Source organism: Aristolochia californica, unplaced genomic scaffold (assembly GCF_029961685.1).
Source record: "Aristolochia californica isolate CCGP_79_NKW_82.1479 unplaced genomic scaffold, dmAriCali1.0.hap1 SCAF_5, whole genome shotgun sequence".
Classification (NCBI taxonomy): domain Eukaryota; kingdom Viridiplantae; phylum Streptophyta; class Magnoliopsida; order Piperales; family Aristolochiaceae; genus Aristolochia; species Aristolochia californica.
Window position 1 is genome coordinate 43041198 of NW_027182214.1, and position 22205 is coordinate 43063402.

Consider the following 22205-nt stretch of genomic DNA (forward strand, 5'->3'; position numbering starts at 1 on the left):
TATACTTAATACTTTATGAATACCTTAATACTTTTATGTAATTATTTTATATTAAAATATTATTTAATTTAATACAATATTTTGTAAAAAATAATTTAGTTTTTAAAATTCTTATTTCTTGGTATAAATTTTCTACCTTCTTTTTTCCAATAAATATTTTTAAATTTTTAAAAAATCGATAATTATGGGTGTTAATCAGATTTGAAGATTTTTTTAATAATTAATATTAAATTTTTATTTTTTATTATAATAAATTAAAGGTAATGAAATGTGTTCCGACAAAAAAGATTTTTGAAAACTCAAAAAAATATTACTAATTATTTTTTTTAAATTAGAAAATATCTTAAATAGATAATAAAACGTGTTAAACATATTAGAAGTAGATTTTTTAATGAATTAATATACTTATTTTATATTTTATTATTGTAAATATAAGGTAATAAAACATTTACGAGTAAGATAGATTTTAGAACTCTAAAATAATTTTTTCAAATATTTTTCAATTAATAAATACTTTAAATCAATAATAAAATGTTTTAAATAGGTAAGAGTAAGATTTTTTAATTAATTATACTTATTTTATTTTTTATTATTGTAAATATAATATAATAAAATGTATACCGATGAATTAGATTTTAAAACTCTGAAATATTTTTTTATTAAAATATATTTTAAATCAATAATAAAAGGTGTTAAATAGGTAAGAGTAAGATTTTTTAATTAATTAATAGACAAATTTTATATATTTTTTATTATAAAAAAGGTAGAAATTTTGTACCAACAAATAAGAATTTTAAAAACTAAATTATTTTTAAAATAGTTTATAATCATAATTTATATTTTTTTAATATATTAAATTTAATGTATTGAAATGAAATGTGTAAGATTTTTTTAAACCAGAAGTTAATATTTTTAATTTATTTTTAATTATAAAATAACCTAAATCATAGAAAATAAGAGAAAAAAAGCAAACCGAGCAGGATATAATTCTGGAGGTTTGGCGTAGATTCCGTGCTGTATCAACGACTTAATGCACTGCTGATTCTTCTTATAGTTTAGATTTCCTTCAATAACAAAATTTGGAAAAAAAAGAAAAAAATAAGTGTTTGAATTTCAGCAAGACTGTCGCCATCGAGTAATTGGCACGTTCCTCAAATTTTTAAATGTATGTATGATATAGGATATAATATTGCATTTGTCATTTAAAAAAAAAAATTGACCGAGAAAGACTAATACTGCCCAATACGCATACCATACAAGCAAAAAATGAATTGGATTGTAAGGGTCTTTAGCTCCGTTCACAATACCAGAATCGAACAATCACCTGATCAAACAAACAAAGATTAGGAGAAATGAATCTTATTTAGATCCCACCAGAAGAACCAACCAGCTGTAGCATTTTTCAAGTTCCCCATGAGATTATTAAAAGAAAAGGAGAGAAATTGACATCTCATCATCACTAACAATGCTAATTGTGGCATCAAAGTCAAAAGTTTTGGATGAATTGATTAAAAAATTGAAGAGAGGGTGAGACCACTGATGCCAAATATGGATATGACCTGTAATTGTCTCTTTACATTAATTTTTCAAACATCAATAGCTAGGAATTAATGATACGCAAATATACAAAGGGGATGTCTCTAAATCTCTTTTACTATGACAGACTGCCCAGGAGCAATCTGCAGCCTAGAGACACCCTTTTCAGCTAGTTGATCAGATAATATGCTGACTGAAGTACATGACTCCCTTGTATATTCCAACAAGAAGATAATGCTTAATTTTCATCTCTATGTAACCCAATTTCCATGGGGATCAGTATGCATGGACATCTAAGAGATGAGGTGGTTGAATCACCATCTATAATTATGGAGAACAAAATCTGAAATGCGTGGACAGAGAAGAAATAAAATTATTCAAAACTGTCCTCCAAAATTAATCTTTATTGGAGATATGAAGAACTTTGCAGTAATACCATTCAGCAAAGCAAGTGTCATAACTTTATTGATGCTTCTCCAGTAATAAGGTAACATCATGATATCTTTATCAGTAAACACGTGCTTTTGGTGGGAATGATTCAATTTCATCATCCAATGTATTCAAGTGGACAGGTCTATAATCAAGCCGAACTGCACCATTATTCCAGTACCTAAAAAAACACAACATCACAGTCCGTAAGAGAGAGTGAAGGGGTGAGAGAGAGAAAGAGAGAAGAAAAAAATAAACAGGAGGAAATAAGTATTATGAAAGAAAACTAAGATGAAACAATTAGAAAAGGTATCAAATTGAAATGAGATCCATTATATTTTCTATCCTTCCTTCGCTGCAGGTTTCTTCTGCAAGCCACATTGAGGCTATTGACAAAGGAGGTCCTATTGGAGAGGCACTTCCTCAAATTCTAAGAATCATCAAGTGAACTGGATGGAGGTTGAGGAAGATCATCACAAACAAATATAGATGCATTGAAAACTGATGGCTTCCTTTGGGACTCACCTCCACCTCTGCATCTAGCCTCTGGAATCCATTTGCAAACCAAGGCCAGCTTCTTTCATGATTTTAGCCCACACATCCATAATGGCAACCTCCCCAAATTCTAGCTGGATATTTGGTTAAGGGGAGGACACCCTTGCTAAGGCTTCCCCCATAACCTTTAGAATCACTCATGGCCCTCAATTTTGGTCCTTAGTTCATACCACATGGTGAACAGGGCCTGACCCTTGGGATCATAAGTTAAAGTATGCCCTCTCTAACCAGGAAGCCTATGAGATTTGTAATCTGCTATCATGAAAGTAGGAGATGACACAATGATTTGTAAGACGAGCTCTTCCACATCATATACAGCCGGCTCCTAGTATGTCTTTGTGGCTTTGACCCTTCCACCAAGCCAGTACTGGCCAATACTTGGGTCATTCTGATGCCCTCCAAGTTTGTTCATTTTGTTTGATGTGCAGTGATGTATGGTCCTAACTATCAATCAATGTCAGAGAAGGTGTGCAACCAAATGGAAGCTTCAGGACTTCATGACGCACCAATTGAGAGGGCAGAGCATCTCGTCCTCCACAGTTGTTTCACCCAGCAATTATTGAGTGCCATCTTTTGCAAGTTTAAGCTCTAACTTTGTTTGCCCACATCTTTCTCAAACCTTCTGGAGCAGTCAATGGCTTTCCTCTTCAGGACAATGGGCTAGAAAATAATGTGCCTAACTAATGCAGATCTCGGTTTGCCTGGAAGGGGAGAACCTTTGATATCAGAGGTTGGTGGTTTCACAGAATGTAAGGCACATCCTTTTCTAGGCCAACAAGCTCCTTGAGCTTAGCCACTTTCCCAATTCCATTTCCAGAGAAACTTGGAGGTCGGTGAACATTCCATCCAGGCACACTATTGTTAACCCCATGATGTGCTCCTTTCTCAAGATCAATTTTGACAGCAGCTCCAAAAATATCCTGGACCCGCAGGCAGAGATAGCATTATTAAGGACTACATAGGTAAGGTCTACCTAGTCTTTTCTGTCTCCTTAGGTCATCGTGACTCCACAAATAAGGAGTTAATAATATCTAGGCCTTTCAAACTTTTCAGGTCACTTCACTATGGCCCTCTTCATAAAAAAGGACTTGGCAGCCCCCATCAGCAGGGCTAAGGGCACAACTCCCCAAATGCAGCCACCACCGCAGGACAGGGTAACTTCGTTCAAGATCAAGGGCATTCATCCATCCTTGATAGTTTTTTCGAGACCATGCTCTAAGAAGTGCCAAAAGCATCACTGATTTTCCTTATATCTATCCGCCTTAGAGAATTCCCCTTGATGAAATGACTTCAACTTTCTAATGAAGGAACTATTAAACTCATAAAAAATGTAACACTTGTTTTAGTGTTTAAATAAGAAAAATATCTGCAAGTGTGTGTGCAAGGCAACAGGGACCTGGCTAGTAATAGTTTTGAGTGCTCCAAACATGCTTCACATCAGATATAATTGAAAACCATAGTGATCAAAATGAACCACTGTGCATGCGTGAATATGTTTGTGTGTGTGAGAGAGAGAGAGGGAGAGAGTCTAACCCCAATGTATGTTTCATCCAGTTTTCATCATCCCGTTTCTGCAAAATAGGGCAACATAAACATCAAATAGAAATGAAAGTGATTAAAGGTATCAAAGTTTTCAATAGACATGGATTCTCACCGTAAAATCTTCACGGGCATGTGCTCCTCTGCTTTCTTTCCTAGCCTCTGCAGAATGCATAGTAATGCAAGCATTTATTAAAAGGTTTTCTAGTTCTATGGATTCCATCAAGTCAGAGTTCCTGCATCAAATGTTAAAAAGAACACATTATTCCCCAAAAATTCGCATCCTGGAATTTGGTTGAGATATCATTAACAGGCCACTACCACAGGCAATATGTTTTACCATATCAGACTCCGATCACACAACTTTACATCATCAAAACTCTCCCACACTTTGTCTATCAACTTACACCCTGAAATGCAAAATTCACTATATAGTCAAAATGAATAGAGCAGTCAACTTACACAAATGTCATTTTCTTACATTGAATTACCTTTGTTGAATTTCTGAAAAAGAGAAATACTTCACTAATTTATTGTAATTTGAGTACATGGGCATCTATTTATAATAGAGGAAACAAGTAAAATCCAATTACAATTAAACTACCTTTGTCCCAGTACGGTCATAGTCTAAAACACACTCCGCTCAATTTTAAAGGCGGAAAAACAGCCCAACTTTAGGACTTTACAAAGAGATTACTCACTTTTTAACGGTAGCTCAAACACAAATCACCTATTGGGTGAAGAATAAAAGACTTAAATTAAGTTAGATGTTGGGCACACTCTTATACTTTTTAAGTAGTGAGTATAGGCATTGCTCTGAAGTGATGAAAACACGATAAAATAAACTGAAGAATACCAAAAGAAAACAACTTGAACCGGAAGGAAGTTACTATGCAACACTCATACTTCCAAAATGAGCTTTTAAAAAAATAAAAAATTAGGGGAGTCTATAACGGTAAAACTTAATAAATTTCCAAGTATAACTTTTTTGGGGTGACCACAATTTTTTAGAGTTAACTATGTAAAAAATACACAACCAAGGAACAAAAACGCAAAACTTAAAAACAACATTGAAGCAAGATATTGTATACCTTGATTGAGCACATCATGATGTTATGTCTAACCAAAACTTTTTAATTAGAAGAGATATTTGGCTAAAAAACTCGTATTTGAGGATAAAAGGAAACTCAATTCACATCAATATGTGGAGAGATAATAGGAAAAAATGAGAGATTTTTGGCAGAACTAACCTTTGGTACTTCTTATATCGATATCTCAAAAAATATAACTCAAAATCACAAACGGTTTTTTGCTCAAAAAACTAAACTCGAAGATATTTAAATTGATCCCTAATTTGACATGAAATACTTCGTTCTTGAATCTTTTATGACCACTTAATTTGCTTCATTATGTAGTTTGATCATTGACGACTCCAATGCGAATATCTCCTTAAATATAGATCAAATTGACATGGAATTTTCTCCTTCTGAAACTAGACTTTGATACATTTCATCCAAATATAACTTTTCTTCACAAAATATACTTCTTTTAGGAGAAAGAATCTGATAGATTTCAGACTCTTTAATCTGGTCGAACCGAGTACTCTTTCTTCTTTGACCAACATGACCATTGACTCTTCTAAGATTGATATCTCCCTCTAGAACACTCAAATTGAGAATTGGTTGGATAGGTAAGAAAATAGACGTACAAATCTTTCTTTTGATGTATAATTTTTCATATAAAATCTTATTCTTGGTGGCATAAAACGCCTCGAAAGTTGAAGTTTTTTGCTATTGCTCGAACATCTCTTGTAGACTTTTGCTGCTTCAAATATCAATTTCTCTTTGTAGAAAACTCTGATTGCTAAACTTCTTTTTGTGTTGGGAAGTAGACTCGAATATCTTTTCTCCAATATATAAATTGCAATATGAAAAGTTCAGTATGGAGGTGCTAGCACCAAGAAAACAACGGGTATTGGGACAGGAAATAAAGAAAAAAAATAGAATACGAACCTAAACTACTAGAGATGATAAGTAAGAAAAGGATCACATTATCTCGGTGGGTTGACTAAGTCAACTCACAAAACCTAGCTATGATACCATATTAATTTCTGGAAAAGAAAAATACTTCACTAACTTGTTATAATTTGAGTAAATGAGCCTCTATTTATAATAGAGGAAACAAGACGAATCCAATAACTGAGATTCTTCTGTGAGACTTTTCTTAGACTCCACCATATTAATTTTAGCTCTGTGAAAGTCATGTAATACTCTTACATACCTGCTCTTCAACAACCTTAAACTTTGTAGATGGAACAAAAGAAATATTGAAGAGCACACACCAATAAATAACCATGAAATTCATGCAAATGAATTCTTATGAATAGTGTTGGCAGATAACTTTTTCTTCATTTGGAAAAATAATAGGACAAATAACTTATTAGAAGTTAAATCGGCACTATGTTCTATGGTGTACAAAGGACAACATCAAGGTTGGATAGCAGGTTTCTGCTCGAGAGACCATCATTTCAAAGTACCCATCATGCAATTTGCAGATGATACGGTCATATTGACTGCATGATCAGGCCATCAAAACAAAGGCAGTTCTGCCATCAAAACAAAAGCAGTTCTGGACCTGTATGAGTTAATGTCTGGTCAGAAAGTTAACTGGATAAAATCAGGGTGAATTGGAGTCAATATCAGCAAAGACATGGAATCTTGCATGGCACAGGTACTAGGCTGTTCTCCCATGGAGCTTCCAAGTATATACTTGGGTCTACCACTATTTACAGGAAGAGTAAACAAATAACTATAGCAGCCTATGGCAGATAGATGTAAGAGAAGGCTAGACACTTGGAAGGGGCAGTTGCTCTCTCGGGCTGGCAGGACAGCATTGATCAAAGCATCCCTAGCTGACATACAGAACTACTTCCTATCATTGTTGCCATGCCAGCAGGTATTGCTGCCAAATTAGAAGCAATACAGTGTAGATTTTTGTGGTGTGGAAGTGCCAATTCACAAACCTACTGGTTCAGTGAAACCAAGTGTGTTAAAGCAAAAACAAATGGTGGACTTGGGACAAAAAGATTAAGATTAATGAATTCACTGTTAGGGAAATGGCTATGGAGGTATGCAAAGAAGTTTTTTATGAAGAATGGTTCCGGAAGGAAATATGGGACTGATCAAAATAATTGGTCACCTGCAGACAGCCCATCACCCAGAACATCCGGTGTTGAAAAGTAGTTCTAAGAGAAAAAGACATGTTTAAGAATTTCACGCTTCACAGTAGGAGAGACTCGGTAGCTTTCTGGTTGGTAGGAGAAACGATGCTGAAGCAAGTGTTCCCAAGGCTGTATGCGCTAGCAAGAAGCCATATATCACAGTTCAACAATCGAAAAGTTGAGGGGGGAAACAGTGGTTCAAATCTCAATATTAAGAGAAACTTAAATGATGAAATAGCTGAACTCACTAGCCTACTGGAGCTGCTAGACTCAGCGCCTCTCTCAGGAGAAAGGGAAGATGACCCAGCATGGTGCCTCTGCTCATCAGGCACATTCTCTATGGCTATTATTACAATTTGGAAAAAGCAACAGGCCCCCATCAGCACAGCCACGGGGGCACGTTTGGCATGGCCATTAATAGCAACAAAACAGAGTGCTGCAATTCATATGGCAGCAGGTCATGGTAAAATACTCAAATGCAAGCTCTCTAAAAAGGGGCAGCCTATTGTCAACAGCCTAAGCAAGTTTTGTGGAATCTCGGAGGAAAACTATAGCCACCTCCTACTGCACTGTAACTTTAGCAATGAGATTTAGGGGGGAATCTTGTCCAAGTTCAGTATACCTATATGCAAACCCAGAAACTATATAGAGTTCTTGCAGCAAACTCATTCTTAGCTCCTTCCACAGTAGGTCAAGCACAATGGAAGGCAGCAGATGCTGCAGTACCCTAGCACATAAGGCCAAAAAGAATAGCAGAATGTTTGAAGGAAAACCATCATACATTGGAGGAGTCATTGAAAAAGTAATGCATAGTGCTCTTCAATGGGCCAGCAGCATTCATAGAATGCCACATTTTTGGACCCTAATCAGAAAACATTAGCAAAAGATCATTCTATTCAGCAGTTCAGTATACCGATATGCAAACCCAGAAACTATAGAGAGTTCTTGCAACAAACTCATTCTTGGCTCCTTCCACAGTAGGGAAAGCACAATGGAAGGCAGCAGTTGCTGCAGTGCCTTAGCACATAAGGCCAAAAAGAATAGCAGAATGTTCGAAGGAAAACCAGCATACATTGGAGGAGCCATTGAAAAAGTAATACATAGTGCTCTTCAATGGGCCAGCAGCATTCATAGAATGCCACCTATTTGGAGCTCCCTAATTAGAAAACATTAGCAAAAGATCATTCTATTCAGCAGTTTGAAACTCCCCCCCACCCCAATCCCCATCCATAGGTTGAAGCTACATTTTGACAAATCATTATTTGGAAATCCTGGTCCAGGAGGTGTAGGTGGTCTAATTAGAGATTCTAATGGGGTATTCAATTGGCCTACTGGGGCACAGTAAGGACTTGAAGCTCAAACAAGGCAGAAACCAGAGCATTACCAGGCTGGTATCAAGCTATACAAACAACACTTCAGAAGTCCACTGATTGTGAGACTTGGCACTAGTTATTGGCTGGGTGTGCAAACCAGAAGCAGCCCCATGGAAACTAAGGCACCTACTTGATGACATCATTGTTACAATGTGGGACCCATCATGGCTACACAAACTGGTAGGACCCACCATGAGCTTGAGAGGTGTCAACAAGAGTCTTCATCCAAAGTGGATCGAGCTAAGAGATAAGGAACATGTGCTGAAATAGAATAGAAGATTAGAAGATCAAGTGGGACCCACAAAGATACCACGAGTTAGTACCTCTATCTACAAGAGCTGGAAGATCATGTGGGACCCACAAGATAAGACCACAAGCTAGCTCTCTAGCTCCTTGATACGCCCCTTCCTGGCCTCGGAAAAGTGATACTCTCTGCTTGTGATAGTTTCATCCAGTGGGGTCTCTAGAATAAACGCAATCGTACGAGGTTTGATAGTAAAAGTGAAGCAGCTGACCGGGTGGCGGACCGAGTGGTGGGACATATTTCTTCTTGGCTCCTGACGAAGAAATCATTCTCCTCTTTTGTGGGTACCCCTATCCGTGAAAACTGGATTAATTTGGCTATGATGCACTCTGGGACAAAGGTCCTGATTATGTAGGAATGGATCCCTCCTGAACCTGGTTACCTTAAGCTGAACTGTGATGGCTCTTCTCTTGGTAATCCTGGGATCTCTAGATTCGGAGGGGTTATTTCGGATCATTCAGGCAACCAACTTTTCTCATATGCTGGCCCTTTAGGAATCGCCGACTCTACGTCTACGGAGCTTCATGGCCTTCTCAACAGGCTTCGTGTTTTTAGAGATAAGTGCATCGGTCCCCTTCATATTGAAGGGGACTCGAAGGTGGTCATTGAATGGTGCGAGTGTGCACCCCTCCCCCGTGGCGCCATTGGGACACTTTTCGAGAGATTATTGAAATTACTTCAGTTTTATTTTGTATTTGGTCTCACATTCCGAGATCCGCAAATTTGGCAGCCGATGTGCTTGCTAAGCAGGGAGCTACCCTAAAATCGCTAGTTGTCAGGGATATGCACCCTTTTCTATAATTTCTCTTGTTAATATAAATACATCTTTAAAAAAAAAAAACGAGTTGGCTCTCTAGCTTGATTCACGTGCTTAAAGAAGGTGTTTGTAGTTGAGTTAAATTAGTCTCTTAAATAGATAATGTAATCTTATCATAATAGGTTTATCTTAGAGAGTTCTGGTTGGAATGTAATTAGGAGTCCTAAGGTTAGTTGTACATGGACTCTATCACCTCCTCAACTATAAATAGGGGTGATTGTAACTCGAAAAAATCAAACAAGTTTCTTCTATTTGTCTCCTCTCTCGTGTGAAGTACTCTCTCTCTCTAATCTCCCTTATTTTCCTTCTCTTCTCTCTCTACCCGAGAGCTTTTCTCTTTTTCCCTTTTTTCTTTCTCTCCCCCCTTGCTCGAGGTATTATTCACAGTGTCCTAAATTCAACAATCATAAACATAACAATTGAATGACATAAAGCCTAGAAAAAGGTCCCAAGATCAGCTAACTCCGAATCTGATATGCTAGCAAAAGATGGGGGCTTCCAGAGATAACTTGACCTTCGGGCCCTCACATGAGCTTTAGCTCCTTGAATTGTTTGTACTCTATGTTGTGTCCTATGTTGTACCCTATGTTGTAACACTAATGCTCAGTTAATTAATAAAGCTACCACCATTTTCAAAAAAATTGGTATTCTACCTAAACAAATAATTGGGTGATATTCTCTTTTTGCTACGTGTGCATGATGAGACACTTGGAAGAAAGATCAGTTACCCTCTTCTAAGGTTTCTTGAGTCCGAAAGACAGCTGCATTATTCTGCATAGTCCTTTGCATGTTGAGACGTATTGTTGAAGTAGGCAGTGAACCATTTTTGTTCCTTAGTCTATCGAGCCATGCAATTGTCTTTTCACCAGCATCAGTTGCCAGAGGTTTTTGTTTTGCTCCTATAAGAGCATAAGTAGACATAATCATTCCGCAGTTACTCACCATGCTTCAGAATTTTTAAATATTGTAAAGAGCAAAAGAGGAATATACCTGGCTTATTAATCTCTGCAATCCTATTGGCACAAGCTCGCCCAAAAACAACAATGTCAAGAAGGGAATTTGCACCAAGTCGGTTAGCTCCATGAACTGATGCACAAGCTGCTTCTCCAGCAGCCATTAACCCTGGAACCAGTGTATCAGGATCATCACCTTTAATATGAACAACCTGACAAGCAAACAGGCAACAATAAGGAAAGCAGTAAGTGGAAAAAAAAAAATCAGCACCAAACTCAACTTAAATCTCATTGTTGCTGCTTTATTTACCTCCCCATGGTAGTTTGTAGGTATACCACCCATATTATAGTGTACTGTTGGTAGAACAGGAATGGGCTCCTTTGTAACATCTACACCGGCAAAAATAGCAGCAGTTTCAGAGATACCAGGAAGTCTCTCCTTCAGCACTTCAGGGGGTAAGTGATTCAAGTGAAGGTATATGTGGTCCTTCAGGGGTCCTGTTGAAAGACAAGATAGCACTTGCTGACTACTCTAAAATACAACAAGAAATTAATTAAAAGAAGGAACAGCACTTTAATCAGTTTGAGATCCCAGAAGATAGCAAGTGGCTAAGTTCATTCTAGATAGTAAGCATTCACATGTAAAATTCAGTGTCCAAAATATGACAACTGGAAGCACTTAAGTGAAATATGTCTTCCATTTGTAATCTACATGTCCAAGTACAAGAGAAATAGATGGAACAATACCTACTCCACGACCTTCACGGATCTCCATTGTCATTGATCTCGAAACAACATCACGTGATGCAAGATCCTTTGCAGTTGGGGCATATCTTTCCATGAACCTTTCACCTTCACTGTTTCTGAGAATACCACCTTCACCTCGAGATCCTACACATCATCCACATAAACCAGTGCAAAAATAAAGTTGAGAAAGTTGCACATTAATCTGGATCAGGTTTTGGGCTCCCTAGCTATCTGCTCATAAAATGTGGGAAAAAAAAATCAACAACCAAAAAAATAGCAACCTTCAGTAATAAGGCATCCAGCACCATATATACCCGTCGGATGGAACTGAACAAACTCTAGATCCTACACATAGATTCAGCACCGAAATATAGTAAGATACATGAAAGAGTTCAAACAACTGCTGACTTTGAAAACTAACATACCTCAAGAGGTAAGCCGGCACGTGCCACCATTGCATTGCCATCACCAGTGCAGGTATGAGCTGAAGTTGCAGAGAAGTATGTCCTACCATAACCCTAACATGTGGTATGGCATCCAAAAGTTCAAGAGGAGTAGAATGTAGAAATCATATACATAATATATATATGTAAACATAGTACAATATATGTTATCCAAACACACAAAATTTTTGTACCCCTGTGGCCAAAATTGTAGAAGCAGCACGGAACCGGTGAATAGTCCCATCTTCCAAATTTAGTGCAATCACACCTTGGCAGGCACCTGTATGATGTGAAAAAGACAATAACACTTCATAAAAGAGGTCTGATCTCAAATCCTGACATCAATAAAAGCTGATGCATACATCTCTTGAAAAAGTACTAGTGTATGGTGCTCCTTATATGACCTACCACAACCTGATAACTACTTGTTTCTCAATCAAATTCATTGGCTCACAATTCGGAACTTGGAATATTCTTTCGCAAGACAATAGCTAATAAAAAATCCATTCATTTGCGGCCATTTGTACAAGTGTCTGTATGCTTAGCACTAATTTCACATATTTGCATGTCTATCTTCATCAAAATTAAATTTACTGTACAAGGCTATGCAGTCAAAAGCTAAGAAACACTCAGCATCAAATGATGTCTGACTGGTTCACTGTTCAACCTTCCAAACACTAACAGATTATATCTGACTTTGAAATCAGATGCCAGAAATACCACATAAATTCTATGATGAGAAATTTTATGCCTCAAATCGACAAGATACAGCAAAATTGATGATCTGACCCAAATGAGATAATAATAGAAGTTCCACTTTGCAGGTAGATGTGTTCCACTTCATGAAACAACTTACCGTCACTATCCATTATAAGATCCAATGCAAAGTACTCGACAAAAAATTGTGTATTGTGTTTCATCGCCTGACCATAAAGAGTGTGCAACAGAGCATGGCCAGTTCGATCAGCTGCGCAAGCACAACGATAAGCCTGACCACCTACAAATTGGACATAAAACCTATGCATCAGACAACATTACTAATCTAAAGCACAGATAGGACCCTTACATCATGTCTTGTGTCTATATACCTTTTCCAAAATTAAGGCTCTGACCACCAAAAGCGCGCTGATATATTTTGCCATCTTCAGTCCGAGAAAATGGCAATCCATAATTTTCGAGCTCTATTACTGCCTTTGGTGCCTCTCGACACATGTACTGGATAGCATCTTGATCACCTAGCAAACATGATAGTCCATTTGTTGAGAACACCAAGAAATATTTTAAGCATCAATATTTGCAAGTAGTTGTTAACAGAGATTTTATATCATCTATTTCTAGAGTGCATTAACAGTTGAAAAATCCCGTTAAACCAGCTTATTGAATTTACATGAGGAAATTAGGGTTTTAGGGCCTTTAGTTTGCAAGGCTCTTTTCTATTGCTCTCTATTTCTCAATGAAATTCTCAACTATAGCCAAAAAAAAAGAAGAAGAAAAGAAACTGAGGGATTAATTCACTAGAAAGTCAAAGATATGCAAACCTGAGCTTCGCAAAGACGCTGATGCACGTTTAGAATTGCAATTCCAGGATCCAAGAACAAAAGATAAACTGAAAATGACCAGTGGAACTTACCTAACCAATCACTTCCTTTAACTGTGTCATACATGTGCCACCTCCAGTCATCTTCAGTCATGTTCCCCAGAGCTGCATTGATGCCACCCTGCAAAGAATCCAAGAGCATATTCACAAGGAGCAAAAAAAATCTGACAGCTAATATTCCGGTTCTCCTTCAAGGAATGTCAATCATAAGCTTTGTATAGAAACTAAAGGTCCATAAGATGTTGAAAAAAAGTCTTCATACCTGTGCGGCAACAGTATGTGATCGAGTTGGGAAGAGCTTTGTGATGCAGGCAGTGTTGAACCCATGTTCTGAAAGTCCAATAGCCGCTCTGAGACCTGCTCCACCTGCCCCAACCACAACGGCATCATAGGTGTGATCAACGATGGTGTAAGATGACCTACCTACAACCCCCTGCAAAAGACAAGTTCAATAAAACTCAACTCCAAATTCGTATGCAGATGGGAAAAGCATAATTTACTAGAGAAATCTTTTGCAAAAAGGTAAAACCATAAAAATGTATGGCGTAAAGGCAAAATCAAAGAAGTTTGACAACGCCATAAACAAACAGTTAAAAAAATTGGACTTTACAGTAAACAAAACCATATCATATAGAAGAAAAAGATAGAAAATGTTAAACAGAGATGACAAAGTGATAGTATTTCTACAATAACCAAGTTTGAAACAATTGAACAGAAATGGATAAAATCAATTCAGATAACACTGCAGTTTAAGCTGCTCCAAAACTTGGAAATGTTTTCAGCGAACACAGACACCAAACAAAATAGACAATGACCACGTGACAGATAGCAACAGACAATTTCGACCAAAAAATATTTGAGACATATGTCCAGCACATTACTCTTTGTCACTAAAACTAGCAGCCAAAACGTAGCTAACTAAGAACTAAATTTACAAAACATTTAGAGAGCCTTCAGATCGAATTTAGTGATACATGGACCAAAGAAAATGTACGGATCCGACTGATGCCCGGCGAAGGAGTAAAGTTAGATTCCCTAGGCCGATCAAATCGTTACAGACGAAATGCATAAACAAATAGAGCACAAATGAAGTGCAGACGTACTAACCGGAAAGCAGACAAACAGGAATCATACCAAGCGAAGAATCACCAATTCAGCATCGATATAGAGATCTCAGAGAAAAATGAAAGAAATTTTACACACAAAAAAAATGGAGCAAGCGAGATAGATACTAAAGACTCGTACCGAATCAGTAGAGAGAAATCGGGAAAGCAAAGGCTCCTTTGAGACCGATCTATTGTAGGCCGATGAGAGGCGAAGACCGCGAGAGAGGCAGCGCCACATCGTCGTTTACCGAATGCTGTAGTATCTTATCTGAAACCCACCTTTCCGGCCTCCCGATCGACACTGCTGGAGAGCTCTGTAACGAAAGAAGCAGGGAGTAGAGATGGCGGACGGAAATAAGGAAAACAAAAACCTGAGTGACCTTTGAAAAGGATTTATTTTGACGTGGTAATAATGCCACGTTTGAGTAGTTCATGTAATGTCAAGGCCTCTGACGTGGCTTTATTTTGCACGACAATTTAGTACCACGTCATAACCTCGTTGGCAATCTGTTTTTTCATTCCTCTAAAGACTTTCTCTAACATTGTTAGAGTCAAAGGAACCATTACTTAGGCAAAGCTTTTTAGCTAATATTTGTCAAGGAACATACACAAATTGTGGATATTAAAATAAGAGGGAGGGAGGGAAAGGGAGAGTCATTCTCCTAGTCCGAAAAATCTAAGCATCACTATAGTTTCTAGATTTTATTTTTTCTCCTATTACATTTGGGTAGAAGACCTTATCCCAAAATGACTAGTCATTTTGAAAACTTTTTTTTCAGCTAATAAATATAAAATCTTTACGTTCATTAAGATATATAGGACTATAAAGTTCTCATATGACTTCAATTTAATAAATAGACATAGACTAGAAATAAAAAAAATATAAGTAATTTAATTTAAAATTGAAGGTTAAATTGAAAATTGGGTGCAGGTAAATGCTAATTTTTAAAGAAAGAAAAAAGTTGAATACAAACATTCTTGGTGGGATTTGAGCCTTTTTTGTGTAATTTGGTAAACAAAAACGATAAAATATCTCTGGTTGTCCTTGCCCTTATCAATGATTTTTGGTATTTTTGTTTGTTGAACTCGATTTCTAAAGGAAGCAAATAGTTAGCTTTATATATTTAAGGCTCTCATTGCAAGAGAGAAGACGATCTCTGCAGCGTTTACTAGAATTAATCAGACCTTCCAGTTCCTTACATCACTGCAAGCTCTGAAAGCTAATCTTCATCCACTCTAATCAATGAACGACACTAGTTACGTCATACTTTTAAAGATAAGATTGAAAATAAAACTGAAAACAACCACCTACCATGCGCACTTCCTTTTCTCCAAACTGAAAAGTAAAGAAAAAGAAGTTTTTTATGCAGAGTAAATCGAAGTCTCAGACTCAGACTGCCCTTTCATGATTTGAGGGCACCGGCTGTCTGGCACTGGAAAGGGCAAAAACTGAAGAAGAAGAGGCTGGGGATGGGCCAACCACTCATATTGCCTTTATTCACATGCTCTGCGCGGTTCGTCTTCCTGGTTCCAACAACAGTATGCCCCCAGAAAAAGGGTAGAGGAGACGGGATTGATGGAATTGAAATGGAACAATATTATCCACAGGAAATTATTCCAGTAGGTTGGGTTCGTGAAATTTTGATGTTTACAGTTCAAAACATCCGTTCAAACGCAGCCAAATCCATTCATGTTTTACCGTAACAGCTACTACAGAGAAATCAAATACATATAGGGGTTACAAAAAGAAAAAAGAAAGAAAAAACATGAGCAAACTCCATGAGCAAACTCCACTTCAGTGCTTTATAATTGAGGGGAGAGAAAATGGGATTTGTTTCTTCATGACTTCGACTTGAATGGGATGGCGCGGATCACGACCTGGTGGTAAACTGCTGCTAGGAATGCTCCAATGAAGGGACCGACCCAGAAAATCCACTGCAAATTCAGAAACGAGGACGCAAAAATTAGTTCTTTCCAATGTTTAAATGAATGAATGAAGACATAGGAGGAGAAATGGAGAACATACATGGTCATCCCACGCATGATCCTCGTTGTAGATGATGGCGGCCCCGAGGCTCCTAGCAGGGTTAATTCCAGTTCCGGTTATGGGGATGGTTGCCAAGTGAACTAGGAAAACGGCAAACCCAATTGGAAGAGGAGCCAAGATCTGTCCCACAATAACATCAAGCACACATCCAGTTAGCCCAGGAGACCTGATTTCAGGGTGAAAAAAAAAAACAAGGGAAGAGTTTGATGATCATCAGTTATCAGAGGGAGGAGAGGGGGCTTACAGGGACGTGAGAGTCTCTGGCGCTCCTCTTGGCATCGGTGGCAGAGAAGACGGTGTAGACGAGGACGAAGGTGCCGATGATCTCAGCTCCGAGGCCATCGCCCTTGGTGTAGCCGTGGGCCACGGTGTTGGCACCACCTCCGAGAGCCTGGTAGGGACCTTTCTGAAAGCCTTTGACGACACCGGCGCCGCAGATGGCGCCCAAGCACTGCATCACTATGTAGAAGAGGGCTCTAGTGAGGGAAAGTTTGCGAGCAAGGAGCAGACCGAATGTCACAGCCGGATTAATGTGACCACCTGCACAGTAGAAAAGGGTCCTCATTCCAGTTTATTTAACACAAAAAATAATCTTCATCGGCATAGAAGCAAAAGTTGATCAGACGTAAGAGAAACACAGAGAGAAAAGAAATAAAGAAAATAGGAATCATCTTCCTATTCCAGAGGAAAAACATGAAGAAATGAACAAATTTCGTTTCCATAAACAAATGAATCGTAAAAGTGAAGTATCGAAACAAAACAAGAAAAAACGTACTCTTAACAGGTAAAAAAGAGAAACCAAGATCCCCGACGAGGGTTCGATTTTCTTTCTTGGGTCAGTTTAAAAAACAAAGAAGTATAGAACAGAAAAAGGAGCCACAGAGATATATACAAGAAAAAAGAGAATACCTGAGATTCCAGCCGTGCAGTAGACGAGGGCGAAGATCATACCCCCGAAAGCCCAAGCAATCCCTTGAATCCCAACGCTGGCGCACATGTTCGGCGATCTTTTCACTCCCATCACCGTCAAAATCGTGATGTACAAAAAGAGGAAAGTCGCCATGAACTCTGCGATGCCTGCCCTGTAAAACGACCAGGAGGTCAACTCCCCGGGCTCAAACAACGGCGCCGGCGGAGGTTCTTTGTAGTCCTTGTCCTGGCTCTGCGCCGCCGTCCCCAGAGGCTGCCTCTCCGCGAACTGGTTGGCTCCGAGCTTAACATCTTCCTCTTTGCCTTGCATTTCTATCTCAGAATTCCCACCTGCGCGCGCTTCTAGTCCTAGTCTGCTCAACGCCTCACTCTCTCAAAATCTGAAGACTCGGTCTCAACTGCGAGCTGTACAGAGTGGATGGTGGAATGGCGCATTTATAGCAAAGCCAGCTCCCGCCGGGCTGGCCCACTCCTAGGCTATGAAATTGATATTTCTTACGGCGGTGCCCGGTGGGGCGACCGACCATGCCCCGTTGTCCATTCATTCACGGGCTTCGTTGTCCTTTTCGATGTTAAAATACCCATCTTTGATGATTAGCAATTATTAACTATTTTTATTCTACTGACGTCAGTACACGTGGTTGAAGACTATTCGTTGAGGATAGAGACAACTACATAATTCGGTACATTGCCACGTATTTTTGCTAACATATGCTCGTGAGCTGGACCGGTTCGAACAAGTAAAAAGAACCGGAATGAGTTATTGAACTTAATTAAGCAAACCAATTGGTAGATGTGAGAATAATCTCAAGTTAATTGAGGTTATATCCGTTTAATCATTTTTTGAGTGCTATAATTACCTGAACCGTCCGGTCCAGCAAATTCTTGTTTAAGCAGGCACGGATCGGCGGAGATATCACGAGAAAGCAAAATATCGTGGCCACAGAGAAGCACGATAAAGAAGATTCTGTGAAATGACGAAAATACTCTCTCCGGTTCAAATGTTTGTGGCTGGTATTCTCCTTCACAGTTTACGAATAGGGTTATATTAGTATTTAAGCAATGGAGGAAGAGTGACGACGTTATAGGCCACGTTTCGATTGATTTGATTGAATCGTATTTCTGATTGCGATGTCGCATGAAATAGAGGGCATCTCAGCCGTTGGCGGCGACCGACTTTTGGGCGGCTAAGTGATTGGGCCGGTCAGACAAAATTATTTGGTGATGTCACGAGGGCAGCGTGCTTAACTTTCCTGGCCATTAATGGACTGCCAGGACTTGGGTTTGAAAGAGAGTGATTTGAGTAGTGGTGACTACCCACTACAAACATAGGGTCCACTCCTCACTATTGATTGTCCAATGGTTCATCCTACTTCTACTTTTGTAATGTCATCTCATGGTTGAACCCAAGATGGCACATGTTCTACCTCTAGAACCCAAGATGGCACATGTTCTAACCTCTAGAGGTGCTCTCATTCCATTGACTTGACACCTACATGTGTCAACCTGTTGAGATGAACAATTTATCATTTCCAACTATTCTTAGAATTTCATTTTGGATGTATTAGACTCATTTTATATTAGCTCTCATTTTTTGTATTCATTTTCGTATATGGAGCTTCTTTTTTGTTGAATGTTGTGGGGAGTAAAATCCAATTGTTAAATCTAATTTGAAATCATACATTGAGGGAGAGCAAGTATGCAAAAATTAACCAAACTCAAAGTCACGAGAGTTATTTTCGAAACCATTATGCATTTTGCTCTTGAATTTTAAATGTGTTTGTCATCATAAAAAAGAGATAATGTTGGAGTGAGATCTCAAGATCCCTCGGTGTGCCCTAATTTTGACGATAATAAAGATGGTTAATCGTAACATGCAAGTTCAATTTTTGTAACAAAGAAGGGTAATTTATCAAAATATGCAAAGGGAATTGAATAAACATAAATGAGTCAACCACTTCAATAGGAAGAATGAAGAATTGAAGTTGAAAAAGACTCAACTAAGCGGAAATAATTATTGAATTATGTTTTTAATCGATTATGAGTCAACTGCATGAAGAAATAAATATTTTTAGAATGAAGAACTTTTGAGAACATGACCTATAGTTGATTAGATCACAAGGCAAAAGAAGAAAAGGAGTCAACCACATACAAAAACCGAACTTGGCAGAAAATAATGGAGTCTACTATTGTCCATCTAGTCGACCACATGCAACGAAAAATTCAAATTGTAAATCTTTCAAGCTTAGATTCAGGAGTTGTAGACCTCCAAAAATTGTCAATGACCTACCACTATGTTTTAGTAGCAAAAATTGGGTTTAACACAAGATGTTTAGAATTTTTGGACCTATTTTTGCCCTAATTTTTAAAATGATAAAATATCGTTATTCAGCCATAATAACTATATTAGGGAGTTTTTCCATTTAACTAAAGTTCACCCCAAACATCTTAGAACTTTTGCTACTATGAATTCCAAGCCTCCTAAACCCTCACACACGATTTTGAGAATTTATGCCTCCTCTAAAGCTAAAAACCAAATTTTTAAAATTATTAAATCGTTGAGCTGCTAAATATACTTAGAAGATTCACCATAGGATTAGGTATATTTATATCGAACTTAATTTTGTAATTATTGAACTAAATTTGAAAAATAAATTCCCTTGAAATTGTAAATCAATCAATATTTGGATTAACTGATAAATAGTTGCTAAACGTCCTTTTAAGTGTCTAGATGCTTGTAGCTAGAGTTACTAATCATAAATCCCAAGTGTTAGACAAGTGCGGTAATTTGGACCATTTGGATTTGTTGTTGTAGATGTTTTTTATTTTTATTTTTATGGATAAGCATAATGAACCGACTCCCAAGGTATAAACACCTAGGGAATAGATTGACACTTTGAGACAATGTCTGTTTGTGAACCACTATAAAAATAGTTGTTTTTTTCTTACGATTGATTAATATTTGCATGCTTTGTGTGTTTGAATTCTTGGAATTATAGTTGAAGTTAAAATTAATTACAATTTGATCTAAAAATCTATTGCATACTTCAAAGTACATTGTTAGTATCAAATATTTTTTATTATCAAAACTAGTGAAAATCAAGACCAACATTTTCCAATAGTACATTGCCTGAGCCAAGGTCACATGAGTCAAGTTGCAACTTCAAGTTGCAAGTTGAGTCTTTATTTTAAAGTTGTAACACCATGTTTAAAACAAGAATTACTTCCAAGGTTGATCATACTTGTTTTATCTTATATCAGCATCCAAAATTGGGCGAAAAACATTTTCCGTCATTTACGCTTTGGACATGATATCTTGAGTCATGTTAGGGGGGGTTAGTCCACAATGAAGTGGAAATGAAGTGGAAAATTGAATTGAAGTGAGATGAATTGCTTCCACTTCAATTTACGTTTGGGTGTTAGTATAAACGAGTTCAAGTGGCTGGAAAACAGATTCCAGTGTTAGTGCCCCCAAATGAAAAATATGATATAAAAAAGAGAATAAGTAACATTTTATAATATACTTAAATAGAACATATACCTAAACATATAATTAACAGAAATAAACGTGGTTACTACACTTATAAGTGATTTAACGTGTAGTATTAGAATATATTAATATCCTAATTAATGAAAAAATATATTATATTACTTAATGATTATAATTTATTATAAATTAAAACAATAATTATGGTTTAATTAATTATAACAATTGGATAATTAAACCAATTAATGATTATAGTTTATTATAAATTAATATACTAATTACGTGTGACTAGAATAAATTATTTAAAATAAATAAAAAAATTAAAAATAACATAAGTGAATATAATAAATAAATAAATTATTCTGTAATAACATAAGATATAGTTTAACATTAAAACTCATTATTTTAATTAAAATAAATAAATAAATAATAAATAAATAAATATATTAATTTATCAATAACATAATATACATTTTAAATATTATTAATTAATAATATATTAACAAAAAATAAAACTAATGGTTTAATTAATTGGATAATTAAACCAATTATGACGATGTTTAATTTTTCCTAACTTAGGAAAAATTAAATATCGTCTTCGTCTTCCTCTGCGGCGATCTTGGCAACGGCGACGGCGACGCTCCAACAGTGCGCCGAGAGGGAGAAAATAGGGAGGCCGAGAGAGAAGAGAAGCCAGGAGGCCGAGGGGCTCTGCGACAGAGCCTCCTGTGCTCTGCGACGGAGGTGGGGGCAGAGGGAGGACGGCCGACGGGGGTGGGGTGGTGGGGGGGGAAGAGAGGGAGGCCGAGGGGGCTCTGCGTCTGGAGAGGCTGACGAGAGGGGGGAAGGGAAGAAGCAACGCGCGTCGCGCGTGGAAAGCTGATAATTCGCAAAATAGGTAGGAAACAGCTTTCTCCCGTTTTTGCCTGAGCGAATGAAACGGTGTTATCTCACTTCAATTCAAATCATTCTGGATTAATGCCATAAATGGGATGAACTAAATAATGCGGGGGGAATTCATTCCACTTCATTGTGGACTAACCCCCCCTTAGTCACGTACATGACTTGAAATCTGGCTCTCCCCTAACGACCTCTGGACAATACGGCTGAAGTTCATGTCAT

At 37.5% G+C, this 22205-nt stretch overlaps 2 protein-coding genes across 3 annotated transcripts; both read right to left on the bottom strand.

The window, feature by feature from the left end:
- Positions 1–1212: 1212 nt before the first annotated feature.
- On the bottom strand, positions 1213–14988 carry LOC137965802 (succinate dehydrogenase [ubiquinone] flavoprotein subunit, mitochondrial-like). 2 transcript variants are annotated; one of them, XR_011116158.1, is made up of 17 exons: positions 14759–14988; positions 13776–13946; positions 13547–13634; positions 13005–13151; positions 12773–12913; positions 12111–12196; positions 11899–11991; positions 11755–11818; positions 11474–11617; positions 11037–11224; positions 10764–10938; positions 10502–10672; positions 4400–4469; positions 4175–4295; positions 4054–4091; positions 1973–2146; positions 1213–1324 (listed from the first exon to the last, which is right to left on the bottom strand). XR_011116158.1 is itself a non-coding variant. In XM_068812152.1 (16 exons), the coding sequence occupies exons 1-16, from the start codon at positions 14855–14857 to the stop codon at positions 2044–2046; spliced, it is 1899 nt and encodes a 632-aa protein (XP_068668253.1). In that variant the 5' UTR covers positions 14858–14988; the 3' UTR covers positions 1527–2043. The 2 variants fall into 2 exon arrangements, 1 of the variants encoding a protein (XP_068668253.1); XM_068812152.1 differs by lacking the exon at positions 1213–1324 and having other exon boundaries at positions 1527–2146.
- Positions 14989–16282: 1294 nt separating this feature from the next.
- Positions 16283–17995, bottom strand: LOC137966068 (probable aquaporin PIP1-4). Its single transcript, XM_068812535.1, has 4 exons — positions 17576–17995; positions 16911–17206; positions 16646–16786; positions 16283–16554 (listed from the first exon to the last, which is right to left on the bottom strand). Exons 1-4 carry the CDS (start codon positions 17904–17906, stop codon positions 16459–16461), a joined length of 864 nt encoding a protein of 287 aa, XP_068668636.1. The 5' UTR covers positions 17907–17995; the 3' UTR covers positions 16283–16458.
- Positions 17996–22205: the final 4210 nt, after the last annotated feature.